The 19168-nt window shown below is 37.3% G+C and overlaps 1 protein-coding gene across 1 annotated transcript; it reads left to right on the top strand.

The window, feature by feature from the left end:
- The first annotated feature begins 212 nt into the window (after nt 1-212).
- LOC132268433 (fasciclin-like arabinogalactan protein 11) lies at nt 213-1600 on the top strand. The gene has a single exon (XM_059769282.1). It carries the CDS (start codon nt 368-370, stop codon nt 1256-1258), a length of 891 nt encoding a protein of 296 aa, XP_059625265.1. The 5' UTR covers nt 213-367; the 3' UTR covers nt 1259-1600.
- The last annotated feature ends 17568 nt before the right edge of the window (nt 1601-19168 follow it).

Raw genomic sequence — 19168 nt, 5'->3', positions numbered from 1 at the left:
CAAACATATTATTCGACTTATGCATAAATGTCGATTTGATTGCCACAAAAATTTTCATCCTAAAAATATATATATTTTTTAAAAGTCCTAAAAAAAAAAAAAAAAATGGTTGTTAGCACTGATACTTAATTATCAAATGAAAAAAGCATGCAACCTTGTATGATATCCACCGTACCACATTTGGATGCTAACTGATTTTCTGCTAAAATGGAAGCACTTCACCTAATATTATCCTCCCACTCTCTCTATAAAGTCTCTCAATCTCTGCATCTCTTTCCCATCTCCAACTCAAGGCCACTCCTCAATTTAGTTAATCTCTATATATCTATTTCTTAGCAACTTCAAGGCCACACCAAAAACCAAGAAAATGATGAACCGAATTCTTTTCTCTCTCTCACTTGCAATACTATTCCACTTCCATTTCTGCACAACCGTAGCTCAGTCCCCTGCAGCGTCCCCGACAGTGCTCCCCGTACCGACTCCAGCGTCCCCCGGACCTACTGGTCCCCTCACGCCAGGGCCCCCGGCAACGGCCGGTCACCCCAACATCATGAAAATCCTCGAAAAGGATGGCCGCTTTACGCTGTTTCTACGGCTTCTAAAAAGTACCAGTGTGGGTTCCCAGATCAATGGCCAGCTCAAAGACTCAAACAATGGCCTAACTGTATTTGCACCAACCGATGCCGCGTTTTCGAACCTCAAACAGGGCACTCTCAACTCTCTCAGTGGTCAACAACAGATCCAGCTATTGCAGTTTCATATATTGCCTACCTTTATCACCCCAGCACAGTTTCAAACTGCCACCAACCCATTGCGGACACAAGCTGGAGGCAGCGATCCAGGTGAGTTCCCGCTTAACGTGACGACCAACGGCAACCTTGTGAACATTTCCACCGGCGTTATGAGCACTGCAATATCTGGCTCAGTCTATACGGCCAACCGTCTTGCCGTGTATCAGGTGGACAGTGTGCTTCTTCCTTGGAGCATTTTCGGTACTCCTGTACCAACAGCGGCACCGGCACCGGCACCGGCACCGGAAAAAGCAAAACGAAAAGCAAAAGCAAAAGCACTGGCATTGGCACCGGCACAGGCACAGGCACAGGCACCGCTGAAGCCGGCGGAGAAGACGCCACCGGCCGCAAAAAGTCCTCCAAGCTCCACTACTGTTGATACCTCTGGTACAGTTAGCCTCACCGTCCATGGAATGGTGGTGACTATTGGAGTCGCTGTTTTTGCACCATTGCTCGTGTTACAATAGACCGTGATGATTGTGCCAGCTGGACATACTGCGAGTGGGGTCTCAGTCCATTTGCCTCCAAATAATTTTAATATGTCCATGTCTAAAGATTGAACTACGAGGTTCAATTTTTATTTTTAATTTTTAATTTTTAATTTTCTTTTGATCATCCGTATTTTTGTTTCATTTGTTTTTGCTGTTACTTTTTATTACTTTTGTTCTTTTCAAACTTTCAGGTGATTTGTATTTCTGTTCTTTTCCAACTTTAATGTAAATTCAGATTTTGCACTATTTTGCGAGAATGATTTCAACGAGGTGCTTTTAAAACAATTGATTTATCATATTATTAGCTGGACCTTTAAATGAGAGCTCAAATATGAAAACTGCTCCACCACTAACACTTCAACCTTAAAAATAAAGAAAATTTAGTTACTCCTTAAATCAAGCGCGAGCGAATTTGAGAGTGGGACCGTAAAAGCGACAGACTTAAGTTATAAACAGTGAGAATTTGAGCGAGAGCGTGCGTAGCGCACTCGAAGCGGGAGAGCGACATCTGTTGAATAGGATTGTCTGAATTATGTTACTCGGGAGTAAATAAATTTAGTGGTTTTTTTTTTTTGTTAAATAAAAAATAAATGAATAAATACGTTTCCCTCTCTCTAGAGTCCTTAGCAATCCCTGAGCTACTTTTACTGCCTCCACCATGCTCCTTAAGGAATGACAAGGTCTCTTGGATTGCTTGCAACTCTGATCAGTACAACTTGAAACACACAACATTATTTCTTGCAGGTCCCTCTCCAGCAGTTCATTGGTTCAACTTGGTTTGGAGGGCACCAACTATCCCTCGCATGAAATTCAAGATGTGGCTTGCTGTGCAGTCCAGATTGCCTACCCTTGACTTTAAATCAATGGCACATCATCAAAATGTTTGTGTTCTTTGCAATAGTAGTCATGAATCCCATGACCATCTTTTCTTCAATTGCCCGTTTGTCGCACCTATTTGGAGATTTATCAAAGATAGATGCAACCTAATCACTCCAAATGTTAACTGGGAAAACCTAATTCGTTGGCTCTCCTCACGATGGAAAAGAAATTCGGCATCCAACCTACTACGGAAGATATGCCTCTCAACATTGATTTACCATACATGGGAAGAGAGGAATGCAAGGATCTTCAAAGGGAAGAAATCATCCACAAGGGTAGTCTCAAACAGAGTCTGTTCCACCATCAAAGCTATTCTGAAGTTGGGTTTTCTTCGTGATTGCTCAAGCTCTCGGAAAATTCTCTATGAGTAGAACTTGCCGCCTTCTTGTTGTCGTCCGCCTCCCCGTCCTCCAGATTAATCTCCTTGAGTTGCAGTTATGCAACTCGTTTCACCTATTTCATTGAAAATTGTGATATGATAGCTTCCAGTATCAGTTTTATTGCCGTTATTTCTGCTATCTAAGATGGACGTAAATGGGTTGCTGAATTCTTTGGGCTGGGTTTGCCCCATTTGGGCTTGTATCCCCTTTTGGGTCGGTTTTTGGCTGAAGGCCTGGTTGTAATTATCCTCTTATATATATATATTCAATTGCTTTACATATTCAATTACTTCAAATGGAATAATTTTTATTGGTGAACTGAAGGCGTTGTTATCGATGAGATGTTTCCATTATGTTATTGTTTAAGGCTATCTTGCTTTACTTAATATTTAAATTGGTGTTTAAATTAGATTTTCTTTTTCATGCATCTTTTAACACATTGACCCATTAAGTTGACATTTCATATTAGAACTTTTTAGTATTAATTTAGAAAAATGATATGATGTCCTAAAGTCAGATTAATTCGACTATATTATGTGAATGAACATGAGATTGATAACAGTATTTGCTTCACATAAAACCAGTCTAATAAATCCGACATTTAAAACGCCCGCAACATCAGGACTTTCACAAGTAGTGGCTTCTCTTTGCCACTATGACCACACAATTCATGGACCTACCATTAATATGATCAATAATTAATTGGATCCTTATCTCATCAGTAATTGCTAAGAAAATAAGGCAAAAAAGATACCATAGTTTGGAACCTTTTATTGACCATTTCAGTGCCAGCAGTTAGGTTCTTCCAGAACCTCCGACCTGCCCCGGGTAACCTAGCGGAGCTGCGGACTACAATTGACGACCACCCCATCAGTATTACAGTGGACACTTTAGCCAGATCTTGCCGATGTCCACATGTCTGCCCTCCCGATCTCCAGAGTACCTATCCTATTCTGAGGAGGCCTTCTTACGCAAACATGGCCGTAGCACTCACTGGCCACTATGCAGATGGCGAGACTTTCGCCACTCGGACTTATCTGCCCGACGACCTTTCGTTCTTCGATTCGGTCTTGTACCAAAATGTCTTTATGCCCGGCCATAAGATCTAGAGGCGTTCAGACTTTTTGATAGCTCTGTATGCATTCTACACAGGGCATTGGCTCTCTATTCCGGCACTGTATTAGAGCGTTATGATGAAGCTCTATGCAGACTACATCAGCAAAACCAAGCCCAAACGGGCAAAGTTTCTCCCATTTAGCCATCTCATTACACAGATACTAAGAGACCAGCACTATCCCTTCCAGCCACGGGAGCATACTGAGTCTGGGGCCTGCTCGTTCAAGAAGAAGGACTGGGATAAGAGCTATAAGGCTCTTATCAAGAGCCTACAGGACGATGTTATTGAGGCAGCAGATAGAGAGGAGATGGAGGCAGAGGCAGAGGCAGCAGCAGCAGCCGAGGCAGAGCCGGCAGCGGACGATGTAGCAGTCGATCCGGCTGCCGTACATATGGACATAGATTTAGAATAGTATCCTGCAGAGGATCCACAGTATCATTCTCCGATTGGGTCACCCGTTTATGTAGAGGAACAGGCTCAGGATCATCATTCTCTAGATCTAGTTGCACCTGAGGCTCCAGTACAGATACCCAGTTTTGGATAGCGTCTTTAGGCTCTAGAGGATGCCGTGGTCTCCATTTGAGTATATACTGACTCCATCCGCACGGATGTTGTCGTCATTCGAGCTGACATTACTTCACTTCGTACAGATGTCATAGCCGCATTGCAAGATATATCCCTAGATATCCACGGAGCATGCCCTGTTCGTCCTTCCTCCTCCACTTGATCTTTCCATATCTTCTTCTCAGTTTATATATATGTGATTTGACTGCTATATTCTGTTACTGTTATATTATTTTTGCAGCCGGTCTGTCGGCCCTGCTACTGCGATGTACCATATACTGTTCCTGTTTTCTTATTTTATGCATAATCTTTTGGATGTCATATTCTTCTATTGATATATCTGTCTATGACCGACTCCATTATCAGGTGTATCCTAGTGATTTCAGTGAGAGAGAGTGCTGCCCAAATTTTTAGGACCACCCTTATACCTCTCTCACTATTTTATTTGACTATCCTATTTACACTTGCATGTCCACTGTGCATTGTTATTATCCTTTTTGTTATCTGATAAGTTTTATTCCAGTGCCATCTTTTCAGGACCACAGTTAATCCCAAGTTTGGAGGGGTTACACCACCCACTTTGGATATGTTTGTCCCGACAATTCTTTGCCTTAGTTGCACTGGTATACTCTTTCCCTTTATTCTCTTTGCACATTGAGGACACTGTGCCATTTAAGTTTGGGGGTAATAGTGTACTTTGCAGTGTTTGCTTTAAATTCAAAATTTTAAGCATGACTTGTGTATTTGAGGAATTTTCTATGATTAGTCCATGACTAGTTATGATGTTGATTTTTTGAGGATTATATTGCTTAGAATTTAAGAATTGCTTGACTTAAGAGAGCAATACTCCTTGTATGCCTTGTGGATGCCATTTAGGAGTAAATTTTTTGAAAGATTGATATCATGTTTGCACTTGTGGTCCACATCATCTTGATTTTGTGATTGTTTTGATATTCATTCTAGGATTCTACACTAGCATAGGTGTACACTAGCATTCATTTGTGGGGTACATGCTTTGTTGATTATTGAATTGGTTATATCCCAATTGAACTAGTAGTGCATTGAAAGCTTTCATTCTTGATAAAGGTAGATAAAACCTCGTTTTCACTAAGTAGCCGGGATTTTAGCCTCATCAAGCACTGAATTTCTCACACCGAAAGGTGGAGGACCCAAACTGTAGGTTAATAACTTAGAAAAAAAAAAAAAAAGAAAGAAGAAGAAGAAGAAAGTTGCAAAAAACAATAAAAAGTGAGGACTTCTCCCAAAAGGTGAGAAGTAGGAAATGATTAGATGGAGGATGTCTTGATTTGTAGCCTAGTCGATTTGTGCTTGTAAGTCCTTAGGGGTGTTTGAACACCTAATGCCTTAAAGCAGTCCGATTTGGGAGTCATTGACATAATGCTCGACCTCATGGATCGCTAGAAAGCTTAATAGATCAACACATTGCACCATGCTTCCATCTTTGATCCCTTAAAAAAAAAAAAAAATTGAGTGAAAGAATAAGCGTACCTAGATCAATAAAGCTTTAATAAAAAGGTCCACTCTTTATCTTGATGATCGGTACTAGATTTGTGTGCTAGTTTGAGGGAAAGAATGTGATCATTTCTTTAGCTGTCTTAGATTGAAAATGATAATGAAATCGATGCACTGTAGCTGCCAATTGACCATCAACCAAGTCTACAACATATTTGATGCCGGTCCACTCAAAAAGGATTCTAGAGTTGTTTTGATTTGCATGACCATTTTCTTGATGTGTGGAGGACCCTACTTGCTTGCTTGATATTAAGATTTTGGGAGATTGCTTAGAAATGGTTGAAAAATTGCATACTTGATGTAGTTTTCTCCCAATGCCTTTTTGCAATATTGGTGCCTCTTTTATGAGAATGAGCTTAATATTTGTGGGTATCATTTCTGGAAACCCTAATGAGACTTCACTCGTCCACTAGGGGTAACCTAGGGGTTTAAAAGGCTTGTTGCATGTGCTAAGTGCAATCGTGTTCCCAACGAAAATGGCGTTATCCTTTTATTGCTTTTTAGTTCATAGTTGTATAGTTGTTCATTTCATTCATTTACTTTCTAGTTCATTGCTAGGGACTAGCAATATTTAAGTTTGGGGGTGTGATGAGCGCTGAAAAGTGCGCATTTAAACCCTTTAAGCTTAGGTATTCTAGAACCTTTATCTATCTTATTTTCCTGCTTTAGATTGATTTTGTATTATTTTCGTTTTCAGACACTTATCCCCCAAAATAAGCTAACTCAGTCAAATAAGAGCATAATTGAAGCAATCTTGAGATGAATCAAAGAAAGGAGCAAAGTGGAAGCAAAAGGAAGCAAGTGGTGGAAATTCAACAAGTTCGATCGATCATAGAATTTCTTCGATTGATCCAACTTTGATCGATCTCAGCACTTCAAGATGGATCCAAGCTATTTTGTCCTTATCTAAAGATTTCCCAAAGTTCGATCGATCCAACTTTCTTCAGATCAATAAAAAAGATTCCATCTTATCTAGTTGTATCACCCCACCTACCACTTTTGTCTCTTTCCCAAAATATCTCAAAAATATCTAAAATTTGTCTTTATCCAAAAAAGTGCCGCCAAGAAGGATCGATCCAGCCAAAGTTTGATAAATCTCAGCCATGTTCGATCGATCACAGAACTGGTTCGATCGATCGAACTTCCTCAAATGCGAGTTAATTCATTTTCCAGCTCATTAAAAGTTATCTCATTGTCCAATCATTAAAGGAGCCTTGATGTAGAGCTTAGACCATTGGGTGTGACATTTGGGCTATATATATAAGGATTTGAGCTACTTTTTAGGAGGAAGATTCACAACATCATCTTTACACATTAGAGAATTCTTATAGAAGAAGAAAATAAGAGAGAAAGCTAGAGACACATTGCTTGGAGTTCTTCCATCCACTAAGAAGAGGAGCAATTTCTACCATGGAGCTTGCCCTTGAGGGTTGGAGGACACCATCCATGAGTGACTAGACATCCTCTTGGAGCTAGAGTTAGCCCTAAGCGTGTTTTCTACATCTTAATTTATGTATTTTTGAGGGGATTTGTGTTGTAATACATGTTTTGACATTTATATATACATAAATCTTGTTTATTCAATGATTTATGTGGTTTAATACTTCCAATTGATCATTTCATTCTATCCATATGTCTATGTATGCTAGAATAGATGTTCATGTGTTTATCTCTAACTTTTGTGTTATTGATGCATGTCTATGTGTATTGATGCTATGGATCTAGAGATTGTCAGGACATAGTGCTTAATAAAATGCTCTTGTGATTTATTTGATGGTTTATACTCATTTCTTGATGGATTGTGCATCTCTCTTAGTTGAATTAGTTTAAATTCATGTTATTAGCCTAGTTGTAGTGTAGATGCCTTAGTTTCATAGATGGGAGGACAATCCATGCTTGTTGTTTAATGTTCCATGCTTTGGAATGCAAGTAACATACGTCTCTAACCTTGTAATGTGTTTGGATTGTGAGCTTAATGGAATGATTAATGGCATAGTTTGATATGTTGTGCTTTTTACTATGTTAATTAGACAATATATACTTAATGGGTCATCCATGCTAATTGAATCAACCAAACACACACACACACAATATTGCAACACATGTTTTCCCCTCATTAATCATTTATTAAGTGTGTAGAAAAGATATGCTTAGTGGTAACCTCTAAACCCCAAGATCTTTCTCTCTTATTTTTTCTATATTGCATTACTTGTTAGCTTTAATTTACATTACACTTTAGTCTAATCAAACCAACCAATCAATCTTTGATCACTCGACCTACTAACCCTAATCTTGTTTCCACAATCAATACGACCCACCAATCACTTGGGACGATCCCTACTCGCCCTAACTATATTTTTAGAGAAAGGTAGTAGTGGCGCACTTATAAATGTAAAACTTGGCCTCTCACCTTAGCACACTTTTAAGCTATGTGGTAATGACGACACCACCAGACTTCAAGTAACACACTGACACAACAAAGTAAGCAAACACTTCACCTTCGCAACAAATCAACAATCAACGAACTTCCTCCACATACGATGATCCCATATTGCCATGATTTCAACAATTATGCAAGAAAAATAAAATGTCTCCACGCGGGCTCACGATTTAACTAGAGATTGAGTTTAGGAATAGCTCACAAAGGGTTCTTAAGCACTTCAAATTATTTTTCAACTTTTAACTTTGCAAATTTTTTAGAATTTTAGCTTTTTCCTTTATTTTGCTTAACTCCTTGCTTGGAATGCTCCCTTGCTCACTTTCCTTAGCCCAATGTACCTAGTCAAACAAGAACCAACACAATAAGTAATCGAAATGAAAATGAAAATACAGTAAAGACACGATCAAAAGAGTATTAATTCCCAATTGTTTCCACCATACGACTCTGCCTTCAATCCCCGGCAACGGCGCCAAAAACTATGGTGGTCGTCTAATCACATAGCTTCTAAAGTGTGCTAAGATGAGATTGGCCAAGTTTTACATTTATAAAGTGCCACTACTGCCTTTAACCACTAATAATGTAGCAAGGGTAAGTAAGGATCGTCCCAAGGGATTGGTGTCGTGTTGGCCTTGGAAACAAGCTAGGGTTAATAGGTTGAGTGATTAAAGATTGATTGGTGATTTGATTAAACTAAAGTGCAATTTAAACTAAAGCAAACAAGTAAATGCAATATAGAGAAAATAAGAGAGAGGGATCTTGGGGTTTAGAGGTCACCAATAACCATCACCTTTATACACACTTAATGAACAATTAATGAGCGAAAAACATGTGTTACAATATTGGTGTGAGTGTGTGTGGTTGTTTCAACAAGCATAGATGACCAATTAAGTATATATTATCTAAGCAACATAGTGAAAAGCACAATATATCAAATTAAGCCATTAATCCTTCCGTTAAGCTCACAATATAAAAACATCACAAGGTTAGAGACATATACTATTTGCATTCAAAAGCATGGAACATCAAACAACAAGCATGGATTGTCCTCCTATTTAACAATTAAGGCAACTATACTACAACTAAGCTACAACTAAGCTAATGGCATGAAATTAAACTAATTAGACTAAGGGAGAGGCACAATCCATCAAGAAATGAGTATAAACCATTAAATAAACCACAAGAGCATTCTATTAAGCACTAGGCCTTGACAATCTCAAGATCTATAGCATCAATACACATAGACATGTATCAATATCACAAGAACCAGAGATAAACATATGAACATCTATTATAGCATACATAGACATATGGATAGAATGAAATGATCAATTAGAAGAATTAAACCACACAAATCATTGAATAAACAAGATCCATGTATATAAAAGTATCAAAACATGTATCACAACACAAATCCCCTAAAAAATACATAAATCAAGATGTGGAAGGCATGCTTAGGGCTAACTGTAGCCTCAAGAGGATGTCTAGCCACTCATGGATGTGCTCCTCCAACCCTCAAGGGCTATCTTTATGGTAGAAGTGCTCCTCTTCTTGATATGGATGGAAGTACTCCCAAGAATGTGTCTCTAGCCTCCTCCTTTTTTTTCTTGCTCACTAAGAATGGTATGGAATAATGTATCTAAGATATGTGTAAGATATGATATGTGTAAAAGTGGCTCATAATCTTTATATAGGTAGCTCAAATGTTACACCCAATGGTCTAGGCACGTACACCAGGGCTCCTCCAATGATTGCACCATCAGACAACTTTTAATGAGCTAGAAATTACTTTAATTCGCACTTGAGAGGGTTCGATCAATCGCCCTTGGTGTGATCGATCGAATATAGCTGAGATCTATCAAAATTTGGTTGGATCGATCTTTTCATGGCAATGCCTTTTTGGATAAAGACAAATCTGAGATATTTTTTAGATATTTTAGGAAAGAGACAAAAGTGGTAGGTGGGGTGGTATAATAGGATAAGATCGATTTGAAGAATGTTGGATCGATCGAACATTGTGGGATCTTTGGATAAAAACAAAAGAGCTTGGATCCATCTTGAGGTGCTGAGATCGATCAATGTCAGATCGATCGAAGAAATTCTGTGATCGATCGAACTTGCTGAACTTCCACCACTTTACTTCATTTAGTTTCCACTTTACTCCTTTCTTTTATTCATCTCAGGATTGCTTCAATTATGCTCTTATTTGACTGGTTTAGCTTATTTTGGGGATAGTGCCAGAAAATAGAAATAATACAAAATTAGTCTAAGGGGGGAAAATAAGATAGATAAAGGTCCTAGAATACCTAATCTTAACGGGTTTAAATGCACATTTTTCAGCGCTCATCAGACCTCCAAACTTAAATATTGCTAGTCCCTGGCAATGAACTAGAAAGTAAAGGAATGAAATGAACAACTATATAACTATGAACTAGAAAGTAATAAAATGATAGCACCACTTTCGTAGGGAACGCGATTGCATTTAGCATATGCAACAAGCCTTTGAAACCCCTAAGTTACGCCTAGTGGACGAGTGAAGTTTCGTGAGGGTTTCCAGAAATGATATCCTTGTTTGGTGGCTATCCAAGCATCAATATCTAAACCTTTTAGAAATGCTCTCATTTTGATTTTTTAACAGTTATAATCATTTTCGTCAAACCAAGGAGGTCTATTGTTGGATTGACCTTCTTAATGAAGGTTGGTCATGATCGTTCTCTAAGATAATTAGATCTTTTACTAGAGATTAGGCTCTGATACCAATTGTTAGACACTAATTAACTCTAAAGGGGGGGGGGGTGAATAGAGTCAATGGGCAATTTTTTAAATTTACAAATTTAACTTCTAATCAACAAATATGCAATAAACAATTATGGTAGATAAATAATTCAAAGCATAAATGTAAGAGAGATATGGATAAGAAATTGTAAACAATGACTCAGAGATTTTAGCGAGGTTCGAAAACTCCTACTCCTCGGCTCAAGATCTCTCTTGAGACTTCCCAATCCACTAGAGCTTCTCCTTAATAGTGGAGAGCAAACCTTCACATGAAACAAGCCCTTGTTTTTCTTTCTTGCTAGGAGAACACCTTTCTCTTAGGCTTCTTTTGGGTCATACCAACCCTTACAAGTTTGTAGTAAAGTTTGTAGTTGAAATACAAGATTGAATCTCTCTTAAGATAAATATACAAATGTAGGCTCATAAGACTAGAGTAATAAATGAATCAAATGAAGCTCAAGTCTAATATGATTGAATGGATAATTACTAGAGTTAATGCTCTTGATTGATATTTCAAATATTCTCTCAACCACACCCTTACCTTCTTCAATGCTTGACCTTATATAGAGTGAATAGGTAGATGAGATGCATTAATTGCTCAAATATGATTGTTGGAGTTGGTTGCGCAGCATTAAATGACTGAATGACCGTTGGAGCATTTTATACTGAGGTTCAGATCAGTCTTAAGTCCTTTAAAGTACTCGAGAGAAAATGAGATTGGATCTTATCTAACCGGTTATAGGATTCTTCCTAACCAGTTACATCAGCTATAAGACTTTTTTAGTCTTAGAGCAACTACTCGATTATAATGGGCTTCCTAACCGATTATAACAATGGTAATGGAAAAACAGTCTCCTGTTTTAGTGAAGGTAAACGGTTACATAGATTCTCCTAACCGATTATTAGTAGTCTTAATCGGATGGTTCATTTTGTCTATTGAACAACTTGGTTAAAACATGCATCCTAACCAGTTATAAGATGTGATTGTTCAGGATATGCTCTCTATTTCGTTTATCTACTCGGTTAGAGGAATTTTACTAACCGGTTACAAGATGGTTTCCACACGATGTGTATTTTGTCCATTTACCTACTCGGTTGGAGAGACCTTCCTAACCGATTACAAGATCTTAAAAATGAAAAATTTTGATTTCTCTTTTAAAATGCAAGGTCTTGATGAGTTATGAAAATGTATTTGAAGTTAGTGCCTGAGCCTATAGATATAAGTTTCAAATAAATTCATAAATTACTTTGATAAGAATCTTAATCACTCGCCAATCTATCTACCTCTTTTTCTTCGAGTCTTGATCATGATTGCTTTGATCTTGAGGTAAACTTGATTCCTCTTGAAGTGATATTTTCATCTTATTTGATTAGTTATAATTGATTTACGTTTATGATCCTTTGCTCTACATGCTCAATATAAATATTAGTCTGAGAACACTTTAATGTTTTGTAATCATCAAAATCATTAGATAGTCTTTGAATGACCTTTAAGGTCAACACACTTGATTTACAACATGGAATCCCCTTAAATTGACAAATACAAATGCTTAGTGAAGTGAAGCTTAGTGGTAAACTCTATGCCCTAAGACTTTTCTCTCATTCTTTATACCTTAATTAATCTCTAGATTGTTCTTAATTTGCATATTTTTAATTGAATCATTAACTTAATTCAACCAACCAAACCTCTCTTTGATCATTCGACCTACTAATCTAATATTGATTCCATAGTATTTTGTAAATCCCTTGGGATGATCCCTACTCACTCTTACTACGTTAATAGTAGTAGTAGTAATAGTGGTTTTTATAAATTTAAACTTGACCAAAAAGGTTTTCTTGAACCGCACTCACTACATAATTTTGGCATATCATGAATGGCCTTGTCACTCCTTCAACCCCAAATAAGTCCTAGAGGATCCTATGGAATGTGAAATATGAGGAACTGATATAGTTCCCTTCAGATCCGAACAAGAATACTTAAACCTATCCGGAGGTGGATCGGGCTCAAGTTTGTGAGCAAACTCACAAGATGGACTATGAGGAAAAGTCAAGGTCATTGACTGAAGATTATTTGTAGGAACAACTGTGAATGAATCCTTATCAATGGCATCAATAAAGAAACATTCATCTTCTTCCGAGGGATATGGAGTGGCATTGAAGATATTTAATTTGACTTTCATATTCCCAAAAGTTATATCCATGGCCCCAGTCCTATAGTTAATGGTGGCATTAGCTGTAGCCAAAAATGGATGACCGAGGATCATCAGAGTACACTTATTTGGATCATAGACAGGCTCAATATCCAGGATAAGAAAATCAACTGGAAAATAAAACTTATCTACTTTGATGAGAACATCCTCAATGATCCCACATGGTTGTTTTAAAGGTCGACCAGCAAATTGAAGTACGACCGACGTGGGTTTAAGCTTTCCCAAGCCTAATCTCTCATATACCAAATATGGAAGAATATTAACACTTGCTCCAAGATCAAAAAGTGCATGGTCTATTATATTGTTACCAATGATACAAGACATGGTAGGAGCACCAGGATCTTTAAACTTAGGAGCATTGTTGTGCTAAATTAGTACACTGACCTGCTCGGTGAGAAAGACTTTTTTAGGAACTTGGCTCCTTAATTTCCTCTTTTGAGTGCATAAGTCTTTCAGAAATTTTGCATAGGCAGGGATTTGTTTGATATCATATAGAAGAGGAATATTGAATTTAACCTGCTGAAAGACATCCATCATGTCTTGGATTTTTTCTCTTTGCTTACCAAAGTAGGAGGGTCCCTTCAGACGTTCAAGAAAAGGGGTTTTTGGCTTATAAGCTATCTCAAGGTTTAGAGCAGATGAAGAAATAACTCCACCTTTAACTCTTTTGGAACTCGACGGAATAGAATATGAGGGAACATCTGTAGGATGTGGATTATGAATGATTGGATGAATTGGAATTCTAAGCCCTTCTCTTTCTTCCTGATCCTTCTCAACTTGGTTATCAACTACTATACCACTCCTCAATATGGTTATGGTCTGGACCTGCTCATGATGAATACCTGAAGAATTGGTTTCACTAATCATGTAAGTCTGCCTTTTCAGGTTGGCCTCTAGCTGACTAGGAAGCTTTCCTCCCTCTCTACGAGATAAAGTATTTGTTATTTGCCTGACTTGCACCTCTAGCTTTGCTATGGCTTGGGAATGAGAATGAAGAATTTGGGTATGAGATTTAATTTCTTCAAGTGCAAATAACACTTTCTCTTCAAACCCATTAGAATACTTGGAAGGAGGATTAAGATTAGGAGATTGAGTAGATTGGTTCCTGTTGCCCAAGTATTAACTCTAGAAGAGGGTGTGAATAGAGTCTATGGAAAATAATGGACAATTTTCAGTTTTGCAAATTTTACTAAAATCTTTCTAACAATCATGTAATTATCAATATATAGACATAGACAATTAATAGCACAAATTTAAAGAAGATAAGGGAAGAGAGATTTACAAAAAAAATCACACGGCGATTTTAGCGAGGTTCGAAAACTCCTACTCCTCGGCTCAAGACCCTTCGTAAGACTTCCCAATCCACTAGTGCACCTCCTTACAAGTGGAGAGCAAACCTTTACATGAAGCAACTCATTGCTTCAACTTACTAAGAGATCAACATTCCCTTAGTTTTCCTTTGGGTCACACCAATCCAGTAGGTCAAACCAACCCCTTAAAATAGATTATAACAAATACAAGAAGTACAAGAAATCTCTCAAAGATAGATGTACAAATTTTAGCTCACAACTAGAGTATTGATGAATATAAGTGACGCTGAAACTCTATGAATGAGAGAAGATGGTATAAGTGAAGAACAAAAGTTCTAATGAACTCAATAAGATCTCTCAAGTATATAATAGAGCAAAAGCTCTATAAAGATTAGAATTAGAGCAAAAGGCCTTTGAATCCCTAGTTAAATCTCTCAAGGTTTGTATACGAGTTAATAAGAGAGATGAAGAGAAGATGTGAGAATAAAAGCTCTTTAATGCAATATGATGTCTCTCAAATGGTGTATCTTTATTTCTCAAAGTTTAGCCCATATTTATAATAAGAGAATGTCAATATAGTTGGTAGAGGTGAGGTATGCAATGACATCTGCAGAGAGGTGAGGTATACAATGACATCTGCAACGGCTGCCTATGTATTTCGGTTTGTCGAAATGAACTGCTTTAGAAAAACTGTTACTTCAGAATTTTGTTCTAAGTTAACAGATTACACAGTTTTTATACAGGACATCTGCATATACCTTATTTCCATTCTAAACATTTAAATAAATGTCTTTACAATATTTATATATCCATTTACTTTAAGTTTACATTGTAAATAAGGAAATACCCCCCATTTGGATTCAATAAAAAATATAAGAAAATTGAAATCTAACTAAATCAGAATGTAAAAATTCAATTTTAGTACAAATTTGGATTTCTGACAATTTTGGTAAAAATGAATCCGTATGTAGACCAATGTAGATTTGGTCAAAAATTCTGATAAAATCAGTTTAGGCTATTTGAAGCGTAAAGAGTTATTACTGGGAAAAATTATTTTGAAATAATCATTATTTCAAAAATCTATTTTTCACACTTAGCCAAAAATACAGTTTTTCATGATGCGCATTCTGGGGTCCTAATGTCCGTTACCAACTCATGGTAATGAAGGCTTCATATACCTTAATTGTTGACTAATATGAATCATGTGATTGATGTGCATAGTTTTAGCATTTCTAGCACAAGTGATGAGTTCTTTCAAAACTTAAGCAAGCTTAAACTAACTCATTCTTCAGGAATGACTTCGTGTGCAAATATACATGTATGAAGTGCATAGTCTATAACTAATAGATATAGAAGTATATGAATAATGAATGATATGCATAGTTCTATAGAGATGAGCTTCAAATGGATTCATAAATTCTTTGACAATGAATCATAAACACTCATGACCAACCTATCTACCCCTTTCTTCATACTTTGTCCATAATCGTGTAGGCTTTGAGATACTCTTGCTTTCTTCCTTTCTTTGAGTTGCTTGCTTGCTCATTCTAATCCAAGCTATCTTTGGATGGACTTTGCATTTGGCTCTTTGCAATTTCAAGTCTTCTTTGTATCCATTTCTTTCCTTGATGTAATCTTTAATAATCAAATACTTGGAATGATCTTTATAGCTTCATTAAGGTCATTATTTGAATTTGAATAATCTATATAACACTCAATGTAAATATTAGTCCTTAAACATCATTAATGGTTTGTTATCATTAAAACATCTAGATTGTCCTTGGATAAAATCCTTAAAATCAACAGTTCCTAAACTGAGGTGGACGATATATGGAAGACTGATTGAAAGAATTATTTTGGGATGAAGGATTTGATGGATTTTGATATTGTCCCTGAGATTATGGAACAGCAAACCCTTGACTTTGATTTCGCCATGGTAGATTTAGATGATCTCTCTAGCCAGGATTATATGTAGATGAATATGGATTATATGCTATTCTAGATAATGCAGCATTTACTTACTCCTGAGGGATCTCAGATGATTATCCTATCATAGGGCAAGTATCAACAAAATGGGAAGGATTAGCACAGATTGAACAAACTTCCTTTTGGCAAGGCAATTTGTGGAGTAGTAATAGGAACATAGCCAAATGACAAGACTTGGTCAAACCTATAGTTCAACGTTTTTATTTGAGCAGCTAACTCACTAAATTTTTTAACCTAATAAAGTTTTTCAACCTTATGGATTCTAGGAGTAAACCTAGACCTAGATGAAGAAGCATACTGCATTAAATTTTCACTTAGGGCCTCAAATAGTTCCCAAGCGTCAGCTAGACTCTTTCGAAGAAACGCTCCATTACTGGATGCATCAACCATGTTCTTATGAGAATCAGAAAAACTATCATAGAAAATCTGCACTAAATGCCATTTAGCAATGTCATGGTATGGACACTTTCTCAGAAGATCATTATATCTTTCCCATAAATCATGGAACTATTCACCCGAGATTTAGAAGAACGCTACGATGTCTCTTCTCATTTGTGAGGTTTTACCCACAATATAGTTTTTCTTTAAAAATTCATTTTGCATCATGTCCCATGTAGATATGGAATTAGACGGAAGAGACTGCAACCAGGTTCTTGCTTTGTCCTTAAGAGAGAATTGGAAAAGTCGTATCCTAAAATGAATCATTGGAAAGAGTGGTCAACTTGGTAGTTGAATACAATTCCAAAAACACATCTAAGTGTGTATAAGGATCCTCTGTTGCAAACCCATGGAATGTTGGAAGCATTTGGATCATAGCAGGCTTGATTTAAAGTGCGTTGCATCAGCATCTGGAAATACAAAGCATGAAGGGAATGTATATGAAATGGGAATAAAGTGATCCTTCAATTGTTGTAGAAGAACAGGTACTGCTGGCTGGTGGTCAATAAATATGTTTACAAATAATAATCAACCTTGCAATAGCACAAATCACTGTAAAATAGAGCTATCATAAGGGTAAGTTGAACCACAAGGATTTCAAGTTTATGGCAACCAAGGTTTTAAAATCACTTTGTTTGAAGGAAGAGGTGTAAAAAGTTTGGTTTGTTTGTCACTTAGAACTAAGAAATGAAATTTGCATAAAAAGTAAATGCAAGGAATCTAAGATGAGAGGAACTTATGTAGAGAGGGCTAGGGAAGTGAATTCACCACCAACTATATAAACATGCTTGCTTGTAATTAACTTGGGGAATAACTTAAGTATATGACCATGATATGTAGTAATACAAGATTGCTACATTATCTTCAAGAAGTTCATAGAATCAAAGATTAAGTATAATCCATCAAAGTTTTACATGCTTTAACTACCTAAACTAGGGTGTAGCTATGACATGCTCACTAAGCTAGAGACTATCAAACTCCTCAATAACTATGATAATAGCACATGAAGTCAAAAACCAAGAATAATCCATCAAAGAGAGGCCCTAAACTATGGACTATCAAACTTTCCATACAACATGCCATTAAAACCATTTCATACTCTCATCTCCATTCTCACTATGAAGATGTAAGCCATATAATTATGAGAAAATACAATCTAAAACAAGATAATACATCCAACACAATCATTTATTGAATTGAAGAACTCTTACAACTTGTGTAAGTCTCTAGAATATGAAAAGATCACGTACATATTTTATTCCCCAAATCAAAACAAAACTAGAGCATGCTTACAAAGAAGGGCTTTACCACCTCCCTAGAAAGGGAGTTAGTTACCCATAGAAGCAAGGGAGGAAGAGGTTGAGATGATTAGCTCTTCTATTTTTGCCCCTAATAGCCACATACAACCCAAGCCCTCAAGAACACAATATTTCTCTCTCTAGAAATCCTTACAATGTTTAATAATGATTTACAATGATTCAAGCCACACAAATAGGCCAAAAATCTTACCAAACTCAATTAATCTTGTGGCTAGAAATCCCTAGAGTAGTGTAGAACCATCCCTTCAATCAAGAGGACAACATTGGGTGAAACAATGCAACCCACGACCTGCTATCTGCAGCTTGGCGGGCCCCCTAATCTGATGATGGGAGCCCGCGAGGTGTCAAGGCTAGCATCCACGCGCTGGCAGTGGGGCATTTAGGGCTGCTGTTGGCAACTGGCGGGCGCCCGCAGTGCTTAGCGGGGCCCCGCTAAATCTAAAAGCTACTGCCCTTGAGTGCCTGCAGTAATTGGTTGGTGCTGGCGAGCGCTGGCGGGTGCCCGCCATGGTACCACCAAGGCTCATTTCTCCTTCTTGAATTTACTTTGGCTTGGCTCGATAATGTTATCCTTCTTTTTAGCACTTTGTAGAGAGTGCCATGAGTTCAATGGCACATATTAGCTTGGCAAAACTGTAGATCCCCGGCCCGGCATGCTTTGATCTTCAAGAACTCACCAAAACATCATTTTTGTTCCTTTTTGGGAAACAAACATGAAAATATATATAAACATGCAAATAAAGATAACCTATACAATAGAACCAACTAATGAACTTAACTAATGCAAATAAGGGCGCTTAAATATACAATATTCGGTACTTTCATACCCCCAAACTTACATTTTACTAGTCCCATAGCAAAACCAAAATGAAGTACTTAACAAAATAACAACAATTGAAATGTTACCCACAAACATCAAACATGGAGCAAGAAGATGC

Source organism: Cornus florida, unplaced genomic scaffold (genome assembly GCF_030987335.1).
Source record: "Cornus florida cultivar Cherokee Brave unplaced genomic scaffold, ASM3098733v1 CherokeeBrave_3.0.0_Hap2_Chr08, whole genome shotgun sequence".
Classification (NCBI taxonomy): Eukaryota; Viridiplantae; Streptophyta; class Magnoliopsida; order Cornales; family Cornaceae; genus Cornus; species Cornus florida.
This window is presented reverse-complemented; position numbering and strand designations above follow the sequence as displayed.